Source organism: Microtus ochrogaster, chromosome 22, assembly GCF_000317375.1.
Source record: "Microtus ochrogaster isolate Prairie Vole_2 chromosome 22, MicOch1.0, whole genome shotgun sequence".
NCBI classification, from domain to species: Eukaryota; Metazoa; Chordata; class Mammalia; order Rodentia; family Cricetidae; genus Microtus; species Microtus ochrogaster.
This window is the reverse complement of record NC_022023.1, coordinates 33,475,197-33,486,661: the sequence shown is the minus strand read 5'-3', so window position 1 is coordinate 33,486,661 and position 11,465 is coordinate 33,475,197. Positions and strand designations below refer to the sequence as shown.

The window sequence follows — 11,465 nt, the reverse complement described above, 5'->3', positions numbered from 1 at the left end:
AAAAACAAGCTGTCAAACACCAGGATACACAAAAATCACTCTCACCTAGGAAGCAAGAGAAGAGGAAAGAAGCCAATTAGCTAGGAAACAGCTTGACGCATTAGGCTCAGGGAGGCTTTCCCAGCTGTAAAGAATCAAATCATGTTCTTGGCAGGAGAATGAACACAACCAGTGATCACGATGTTAGGTTCAAAAGTCCGCCTCATGAAGACAGATACCGCATGTTTTGTATTTTATGTAGAAAATACAAAAAGGATAGAAAACGAAAATGTGGACTCCCAATGATACGGAAAAGGAAGGGGAAAGGGGAGCACAGGAGCGAATAATAAAGAGTAACGGGAGGTGAGCGTTTGAGGACAGTGGCCTCATCCCTCTGTACTTGCAATCAGCTAGATTAGATTCCTAAAAGCTACTTCATAGCCTACATTTTTTTCTGCATAGACGATGGTTATGTCGCACTTATTTTATCACAGAAGCGACACAATAGCCCTATTCAGTGTTGCTAATCAGTGTTTCTCCATGATATTTCTGATTTTCCAGTCCCTTCTGATCTCAGCAATGGGATCTTGTCTTTACTACCGCAGGGATGGCATTGCCCAGATTGTGTGATGCTGTTTGTAGGTTTCAAACTGTAAGTATTGAGGTAGGAGAGTCGGTGATATGAGAACTGAGAAGTAGGCGGGACCTCTGAGGACTGGTCCTTAGAAACACTAAGGCAGAAGTGGCCATATGACACATGCCGGATGCAGTCTCTCACCACCTGCCCATTTCTCAATGCTTTGAAGGAAACAGAAAGACCAACTCTTGGGCCCTTGAGCTCCTAGGAAGTTCCCTAAAGACAATATGGAGTTCTCTGTGTATACCTTGGTGTTCTGGAGCTGACTCTCAGCTAGCCTCAAACTTAGAGAATCGAGAGAGACAAATTTGGACGCTTCGTAGTCTGTGTAATAAATAACTCCTGCTTAGTCTTAGGCCTGCTCCATTCCAACAATGCCTCCTGGATATGAGAAACCAAAAGGTAGTAAAAAAGATGATATCCTTAAAAGAGTCTGTGATGAGTCTATAAACTATGACACCATTTCCTTGCAGAGCTTTCTGTGTGGCATTGAGCTTTAAAATGATCTCATATAAATAATGACATTATATATATATATGATATGTATGGGCATCTTCACTGTGCATATTTGTGTGAATTAATTTCAGTTAGTATTTGAAGTACTGTACTTGAGAATCCATATTCTATAGCCTCATTTCCCTTGAATATGCATAATATTTATCTGCTAATTAAATATGAAAAAAGAGCCTACATTCCAAAGTGACTGTGATAGTAAACATTTATTCTAAATCTATGCCAGTCAAAGAAGGTCATATTTGGCAAAGGGAAAGCTAATTTACCCCCAGTGGTGAAAGTATGTGGTGTTCAGACCTTGCTGTGGGTAAGAAAATAGTTTATAAATTCTAAAGCCTGCTAAGAACCAGAAATTGAAGGTCTGCTTAATGCAACTGCCTTGGGAACTTCATCTCAGAACCAGTTTTTGCCTCTTCTCCTCCTAACAAATGCTCTGTCACTTTATCCAGCTGGAGGACAGCCTATTGTCCATCTCAAAAAGAACTGCTCAAGCATGGAATGCGTGCATTACCTGGGGTCACAGAGCACCAGAGTACATTCAAGAAAGGCGTTTTCCAAACCTGCCCAGTAATAAATGCAGAGAGATGAAAGACTACAGTAGGTATATCAGTCACTCTTCTGTTGCTGCGATCAAACACTACAGCCAATAGCATGCTCTAGAAGGGAGAATGACACAACGGGATTCTGGGGGTCTTAAGATTCCATCATGCTGGGCGAGAAGCATGGCAGCAAGTCTCAGGCACGGTGGCAGGGGCAGGAAACTTGAAGATCACATCTTTAACAGCAAACAGGAAGCAGAAAGAGAGCCAGAAGTGGGGAACTTTAAACTCCCAAAACTGGCCCCCAAGTGATAGATTTCTTCTAGAGAGACTTGCTTCTTCTTAACCTCCCCAAACAGAGCCACTAACTGGGGACCAAATGTTTAAGGTCTGAGCTTATAGGCAACAGTAGGAGACCTTTCTCACTCCATCCCACTAGGAGGAAGCTGAACGCATGAGAGTTGCTTCTTTTTTCAAAACTAACTTCCTTCTGAGACCATTAACTTTCTTTAATATGTATTGAATAACTCTAGGGAAGTGGGGAAAACAACACACACTTTCTCCACTTGCAAATTATCTTTAATGCCCCACTCAACAGAATAAACGCAATATGAAGCTCAAGCCCCCTGAAACAGATCGAAGGGGGCCATCTTCCTCCAATAGAATTTGAACTGCAGTATAAGTAATACATTGTGGATCTGAGAATGTGGCATTGGCCTTACAAACATGAGGACATGTGTTTGGAGCTCCCAGGACCCACCTGAGAACCTAGGTGTGGCAGCAGCATGCACCTGTAATCCCAGTGGTGGTGAGAGTAGAGATGGAGGCAGACATATTTCAGGAAGCCTCCTTAGCAGCCAGTCTACTCACCTGGCAAGGAGCTGGGCCAAGCTCCTAAATCATACAAAAGGAAGAGTTTGAGGAATGACACTTGGAGTTGTCCTCTGACCTCATTGCACACACAGAGAGATATGTGCAGCTCTTTTCACATGAAGCTACACATACATGTACACCCCCACCCATCCCCCACATGCTCTTTTTTTTAAGAGAGAGAAATATTACAACATGTATCTCATTTAATAAAACCCAGCACAAATAACTAGAGATGTATCTCAGTGACAGAGGCTTTGCCTAATATACACAAGGCTCTAAATGACAGAGGTTTTACCAATCAGGCACATTCCCCAGCACCATAAAAACAAACAAACAAAAAAACTAACTCAAAATTGTCTTAGTCAGTGCCATAAGAAAGGACATATATAAGAAGACCCTTTTGATCTTTTACAGTGGAGCAGGAGCAGTCTCTGACTCTTCTGCGTGCCTTTGGGACCCTTTTCCTCTTACTGAGTTGCCTCATTCAGCCTCAATGTGAGACTCTGTGCCTGGTCTTATGGTGGCTAGTTATGCCATATTTGGTTGATGGCCCCGGGAGGCCTGCTTTTACCTGTCAGGAGGTGGAGGGAGGGAAGCTACAGTCAGGATGTAACATATGAGAGAATAATAAAGTCAAAAATAATGAAAAAGAAAGAAGACCCTTTCATCAAGCTCGTAAGATGTCTACAAACTAACACACTTATTTACATGTGTATTCTCAGAAAAGTACACATTTGGTTTAAATTTTCTATAGAATAAGAACATCACACACGAAAATTAGCCAGATCCCAAATCTGTACAACTCACTGAAGTTCTCTGCAGCTGAAATTGCAGTTTGGCATGGAGCTGAGCAGCCTCACATCAAATATTTCATTTTCATCATCAAATATATTTCATGGTGTCAGTCACCACCTAAACCAAAAGAAAAGAAAACTCCATGGCAGACAGAAAAATAATAAGCTTGGCATCAACTTGCATAAAACATCATGTGATATCTTTATTTGCAAATTTTTTAAATAATAAAATTTTAAGGTATTTTGTCATAGAACATATTTTATCTACTTACTATTGTGAGTTTCAAGACTCTACAAGTAAATCTGAACAGGAGAAAAGTAGACTGATCTTGGAGCACCTTAAATCTTCCCAGAGCATATCTGCTCCAAAGTGGGATGATTGGAGAGCTCAGGGCAGCCAGGAAGACAACAAGATTGCTCCCTGAAAGGTTAATTTGTGTGTAATTATTATGTAGCGGGGAAATTGTGCATCGCGTAATTCACTTATTCTTCTCTGTTCCCACTTTTATCTAACATAAAATAACTGAGTTGAACACAACCAAAATTAAACAATAAAATCCTAAAATAAATGTTGTTTTAATGAGGCCAAACACTTTTTGCTTTTTTGATAATCACTCAAATAATTTGAAGGTTGAAAGATCAGTTGTGCTAAGTACCATACCTATTGTAAGATTTAACCTGTATTGTGTGTGTGTGGGTACCTTACAGACATCTCTGTACACACTGTACACACAGAAGGCGCAGAGTCCCGTTAGACTGTTGGCAAGACCAGTGTGTAATGGCACACATGTATTCTAGAATTATAATTGAAGACTGCACATTGGTTTCCCAGCTACCCAGACCTGAATAATCACACAAAAGCTTTATTAATGACAACACTATTTGGCCTATGGCTTAGGGGTATTCCCAGCTAGTTCTTACATCTTAAACTGACCCATTTGTATTAATCTATGTATTGCCACAAGACTGTGGCTTAATGGAAAGTTTCTGGCATCTTTATAGCATTATGTCACCTTAATGCAAGCTAGTTATTTGAGAATAGAGAACCTCAGCCGAGAAAGGGAGGCCGGGGCGGAATCCTGTGGGGTATTTTCTTGACTGGTGATTGATATGGGAGGGCCTCGCCCATTGTGGGTGGTGTCAACCCAGGCAGTGCCCCTCCAGTATATAGAAAATCAGGTTGAGCAAGCCATGTGGAACCAGCTAGTAAGCAGTGTTCTTCCACAGTTGCTTGAGTTTCTGCTCTGATGAATTCCTTCAATAATGGACTGTGATGTGGACCTGTAATCGGAAATAAACCCACAAGCAAATTGTCATTATCCATAGCTGCTTGTGAAAAAGCAGAGATGAAAAAAAATATCCCCAAACACAATGAGCTTTCTGTACAGGTAGAATTTAAACCCAGGTCAACGTCATGTTCAATCTTCCTTTGTTTATATGTAACATGTGATCAATGAACAACTGTGAGTTTCAGATCTAATTCTTCAATGGAAGAAGGGCAGGATAAATGTCAGAACTGGAGGATGGGGAGGATTGTTGTGACATGGACATGGGTATCTGTATTTTTATATTGAGTGTGTGACTACCTTACAAACATCTTAGGCAAAGCACACTGTACACATGGAAGGCACAGTAACCAGTTAGGCTGTTGCCAAGGCCAGGGTGAAATGGCACACAAGTATTCTAGGGATTGAAATGTACCAATATAATGATCTTCTAACCAAATGCATAATCTTTACATCTTGACTAGGAAACAGGGAGAAGCATAAATTTGAAACAATTGTACAAATGAATTAAATTTGTACTTATGAGCTCACAGCACTGTGTTACCTGCATTAACTCAAGGTCTGAAATTCCCAGCACAGATCATGTGGATGATATCTAGGCCACATGCTGAGAAGCTTTAGGCAGTGATAGTTCCTGGGGGAGATAGAATCACTCTTTTTTGAGATGTGGCAACTGGTAGCTTTCCCATCCACCACTAGATAGTCCCACAGTCATGTACGTATGGGCGGTACTAGCTAGTTTTATTGGATTACCTCCCCTCAAAGAAACCTGAAGTTGGAAGGGGGCACGTTGGGAGGGTTCCAGAGACAGCTGGAGGTGAAACGGGAGGTAGATGCATTCATACTTCATTGTATACATATAGGAAATTCTCAGGAATAAATATTTTAAAAATATACAGGTGTTCGTTCAATGTAAAGTATATTATAACTCTTTTTAGTCTAATAATTAATCTGAATTAGTATGCATAGATGGGTATAAATCTTTACCCACTGATTCCGTCATTTGTAACCCAGGGTTGTAAGACTGTGGTCCAATAGTTTTTTCCTTTTGTTGTGTGTCCTAGCTAATTTCTAATACTGTCGCAGTTAAGCTTTGTCCATGGTAGTATGTATGAAAATTCCTCTAGATCTAGACTAGTGTTTCTGCTACTAGGCTTGCATTCTGTATATATAAACATAGGTGATTAGAAGGAAATCTTGCACTCAAAATGTAGGTGATAGGTTGTTAAGAAGCTCATACACAACGGGCAATATCCTGAGATTGCCTCCGCATTCTTCATTTCCAGGAGGGGGCAGTTGTCATCGTTACAGGATGGAGCAAAAGCTGTGCTACCATAACTGCTTCAGTTTCTGTGGCTGTTTTCAAAATCCACCACAAGTTGGAGCATTAAATCAACAGCCATTTTATTTTTCAGTGTTTGGAGCCAGCTTCCTGAGCTGAGTGCCGTGGGGAAGTTTTCCTTTAGATCTGGTCTGGATTCACTAAACCACTAGAAAATCTCCTGGCAAATCAGATAAACCAAGGTAATCTGTAGCACTAATAATAAAAACCCAGAGACAGAAATCAGGGTTCAATCTGAAAACCAGAAAATCAAAGCACCTAAGCCACTGGAGAAGTTTTACCTCTACCAAGGTTGGGCAATTGCAGACTAAGCAGACTAAACCACTCTCTCCCTTCCCATTTCATAGTCCCTCTAGTGCTGGGATTAAAGGCATGTGACTCCCTCGGACTGGGATTAAAGGTGTGAACCACCCCACATGGATTTGTTTCTGCATTGGTCTTGTGTATCCCAGAGTGGTCTTGACCTCACACAGATCCATCTACCTCTGTCTCCCAAATCCTGGAATTAAAAATGTGCATCACCATCACCTAAACTCTAATGCTTTTAGCTTTGCCTCTGATCTTCTTAAGGCAAGATTAATTTATCAAAATACAGATATTATACCACCGCAGTAATTTAACATGGCTTTGCTCTTACATCTGGCCATAGGTAGTAGCTATCAAGGAAGTCCCTCTCTATGGGTTCTCATTCCGCACACAGGCATCCATGGCTACTATCATGCCAGTCTTTCTCTCTGTGAGGTCTCTCCCCTCTTACAGGTCTCTATAGGTGTCATATCTGCCATGGAGGCTTCTCTTTCCTTATCCCAGTGGTTTCACACAGTATTCACCAGTTTCTAAGGGAAAAAAAAATCAGATGTGGGTTTCTTGGGAAGTTTTGATTTATGAGTTAGACATGATTTCCTGCATGTTCTGTAGTTCATTTTGCATCACAAGGCCAGTTCAAATTCAACCTCTCCTCCTGGTAGCAGAAGCAGAAACTTCACATTTCAAAAAATGTTGAGACTTTTATTCACTAAACTTCGTGTTGTTTGTTATTTGATGGATTCTGGAACTTACTGCAGTATGGTGACTCTAAAACGTTAAACTTATGAGAAGAATATGCCTCCCTGTACTACCTCCGCCACTCACTCAGGTTATCACTTCATCTACAAGGATAAGACAAACGTCATTAAATGGAAATTAAAGGAATAATGGGTAGCCTTTTATGTTATCTAACAGAGTGTGGTTCATAGGACATTGAGTAGCTGTTAGAGCAATAATCACAGAAATGAACAGCAACATGGGGAGAGCCTTAGAGCGTAGGGTTGACATTCATATATAACCACTACAAAGTATTGCTTGGTTCCCATGACACCTACCCATTCTTGTTGAGTCAGTCTATGTATAAAACATTGAAGCTGACATGGCAGAGAGTAGGGTGAAGCATAAGAAGGTGGGTTAAATAGGACAAAGTAAAAGATGAACCAGGGAGGATGAATGATAAATATCCAGCGCTTAATAAGAAGTGCAATAAATTCATCTCAGAACACTTAATTGAAAAAAAAATCCTGAACTATTTCAAGTAATAAGGCAGAGGTATTATAACTGATATAAAACACTGACTTGAGGTCCCAAGTAAAAAATAGCTATTTAGTAGTCTGATTTAAGTCCTGTAAATATGCATATATAACATACACTGATCCGTGTCCATAGCTTCCTAAATCTCTGAGGATATGCAGAAAGCACATTTGAAATGTTTTCTGCCAGTGAATAAACCAAGAAGTACAGGGTTTTTTATATAAATGATATTTTATCATGAAAATGTAATATAAATTTAATAAATTAAAAAGTGAGATAGTGAGTTGTAAGTAATTGAAATACAGGATAATTGGAATGATGCCGATGGTAACCTTTCTTATGTTTAATGCTTTGGGAACTCAGTTTCAGTGAATATTTGTTTCAGATGCAGGAGACAGTGTGAACAGAAGTGATAGCATGAGCAAGTGGGAAGGACTTAGGGGCAGGAGTATTAGCAGCTGTGCAGGAGGATAAGTCTGTTGGGTAACATCTGGGCACATCGGGGAAGCAGAATGTGTGTTACTAGTCTTCTCATTTGCCCATTATTCAGTGTTGGTCTCTAACCCATGGGGTGGTATCACCAGTGTCCAGGACAGATTTATTTCCTTGCTAAGATCTCTCCAGAAAGCCCCTCATGGATATACCTGCAGATGTATTTCATGAGTGAATCTTATTTCAGTCAACTCGATTGTGAAGAGCTACCATCACAGCCTCATATGCAAACAACATGCTCCTATATCCTGTGGTATTTTGTTTGCTGAGATATTTCTTCAAGTATTTGGAGAGAGAGGATGCCAGGAATAATAATATCCAGAGAGTATAGATAAGTACACTGTAGTTCCTAGTCTTACTCTGGATCCCTCAACCCAGGCATGAAGCATCGTACTGTGCTCTCTGCCATTCTTCAAATTGCCTTCAGCCTCCTCATCCACACAAATCAGTTCAACCTGCTCGTGGCCATGAGCAAAAGCAACCCTTCATTCCCTCACCCCTTTACCACTTCAGCTCCTTTGCTGCGCACTTAGAGTCACAGTAGTGAGGAGAGTGACTAACAGCAGCAGACAGTGCATCTAGAAGTAGGGTCAGAGGAAATCAGTACGGCTATTTCTCAGAAAATTAAGAAACAACCTACCTCAAGAACCAGCAATACCACTTTTGGGTATATATCCAAAGGATGCGCCAGGCGGTGGTGGCTCACGCCTTTAATCCCAGCACTTGGGACGCAGAGGCAGGAGGATCTCTGTGAGTTCGAGGCTAGCCTGGTCTACAAAGGGAGTTCCAGGACAGGCTCCAAAGCTACAGAGAAACCCTGTCTCGAAAAAACAAAAACAACAACAACAACAAAAAAAAAAAACAAAGGATGCTCAATCATACCACAAGGACATGTGCTCAACTATGTTCATAGCAGCATTATTTGTCATAGCCAGAACCTGGAAACAACCCAAATGCCCCTCAACTGAAGAATGGATGAGGAACATTTACACAATAGAGTACTATACAGCAGAAAAAAAATGACATCTTGAAAGTTGTGGGCAAATGGATAGATCTCAAAAACATTATATTGAGTGAGGTAACCCAGACCCAAAAAGAAAAATATAACATATATTCACTCATAGGTGGCTTTTAGACATAAAGCAAAGGAAAATCAGCTGAAAATTCACAATCCCAGAGAATCTAGGCAACAAAGAGGACCGTAAAAGAGACATACATGGATCTAATCCATATAGGAAATAGAAAAAGACAATCTCCTGAGGAAATTGTGAGCATGGAGATCATGGGAGAGGGTAGAAGGGGAAGAGGGAGGAAGTGAGTGAAATGGAGAAAAATATAGCTCAATTAAAACAATTTAAAAAATCAAAAAGGAAAGAAAGAAAGAAAGAAGGAAGGAAGGAAGGAAGGAAGGAAGGAAGGAAGGAAGGAAGGAAGGAAGGAGAAAAGAAGAAGTAAAGAAAAAAGAAAGGTAACGGGCTTCCAGTGAGAAAGACCCTGAAGGAGGCTGGGAGTCTGGCAGAGCCACCAGGCTGTTCATTGACATAGGTTGGATAGGACATTTTAAAAATGTCTTGAATAAAACATGTAAAGCCTTGAAACCATAATTTCTATAAAAGAAAAGTCGAACACAAATTCATTTCTGTGCTTAGCATGTGTTTGATGCCTGCTCTGGGTCAGTCATTGCTTGATGTCCTGTGGAAGTAGCTTTGAAAAATTAAACAAAAATCTGTTGTCTCAAATTTACATCTGAATAGGATTCACCAAAACTGTGTGCTAAAAGGTTTTGCAGCCAGACCCTTGGAAGCAGAAACCTGCAGAACTCTGCCTCCCTTCTGTATTACTGCACCAACATTCCCTCTCTAAGTTGCAATCCATCTTGTTAATTAATTTATCTGTTTCTTATATTTTGCTCTTTTAATTTGGGCCCATTTTCCTATTCAGATGCACATTTGAGACAACAGTATTCAGATAAACAGCTAATAAAGGAAATTTAATGATATCAAATGGCTGTAATTGTTCTGAATCACAAGATAAATGTCGGGGTTTAGAAAGTGTCCCGTGGTCTCTGTGTGTCTATCCCTGATGTCTGTGGTTTTGCTAGTCCAGTGCTCTCTACTGAACCAGCACTCCACTTGATTTTTGGAACATAATTGTGTACTGTGAGAAAGTTCACTTTGTATAAACCTACCCTACATTTGGCAACAAGAACATCAAAAAAATATTTATTTCATAACTTCAAAGTGTGTGTGTATGTGTTCGTGCATATGCCTGTGGAGGCCATACGTCAATAGAAGGTGTTTTTCTCAATCACTCTCTATCTTATTTTAGACCAGTTCCCTAGGAAGAAGGATGTTGACAGGTTCACCTGGTTCCTTGCAAAGTCTCCCTGGGTCTAGTATCCAATCCTCATCTTCTGCATGTCAACAATTCTCACCTATTCATTTATTTTAAGTTGATCCGATTCCTGAGGACTGGCTGACACCAATCAAACTCACAAGAGATTGATTAGGAATCCTTAATCTAATTTCTTCATATATAATGAGAAACAGTGCTGCTTAATGAACCAAACTTCTCACATCAATTGGATAGCATCTTCTGCTTCTGATAGGAAACTGTTCTTGGGAACTGAATTAATATGTGAAAGTTGCTGGGTAAGGAAAGAGATGAAGGAAAGGAAATGCAATTACCTTAATGAACTTATAATAAATTACTTTTTCTTCTGTTGGCTATAGCATTGGATTTATTTGTTCATTCCACTTGTCCTCAGCATCTACTCTGTGCCCATTGTACTGCTGAGGTGCATAAAAATGTGTAGAAAACAACACAGAAAATAAGTACAGAACAACATTGGTCAAGATGCCCCTGTGCACCAAACCTCATGGGTTTTATAATCACACAACACTGAATTTTCACAGAAAATTTTATGAGGAATTTACATTTTATTTTGCCCCTTTGGAGATGGTAATTATTTTTAATAAGATGCAATTTAAAGAAATTTGGATCACACAGTTCAGGGTTTCATGATTACATATTTCTCAAACTCATGCCATTTATAGCATATAACTCAATACAGCTTTTAATTACATAGGAAAAATGAAAAGTTTATAAATAAAAATGTGGAAAATTCATGCCATGGATCCCTAGTCTACAAGCAGGATATGGGAGTGCCACATCACCTGCATTGTTTCAAGCTGACTGCAAGAGTCCCCTTGAGGCATATTGACCAGAGAGCAACAACAACAACTTCTTCTTGTTCTTGTTCTTGTTCTTGTTCTTGTTCTTGTTCTTGTTCTTGTTCTTGTTCTTGTTCTTGTTCTTGTTCTTGTTCTTGTTCTTCTTCTTGTTCTTGTTCTTGTTCTTGTTCTTGTTCTTGTTCTTGTTCTTGTTCTTCTTCTTCTTCTTCTTCTTCTTCTTCTTCTTCTTCTTCTTCTTCTTCTTCTTCTTCTTCTT

General features: G+C 39.9%; 1 protein-coding gene across 1 annotated transcript in view; it reads left to right on the top strand.

Annotated features, from left to right (window-relative positions):
* The first annotated feature begins 268 nt into the window (after positions 1 to 268).
* The window catches only part of Ano5 (anoctamin 5), a 137,751-nt gene continuing 126,554 nt past the window's right edge, over positions 269 to 11,465 (top strand). Inside the window, exon 1 of the mRNA XM_013350251.2 lies at positions 269 to 342. Coding sequence (XP_013205705.1) covers positions 269 to 342 — 74 coding nt within the window. The remainder of the gene's footprint in view (positions 343 to 11,465) is intronic.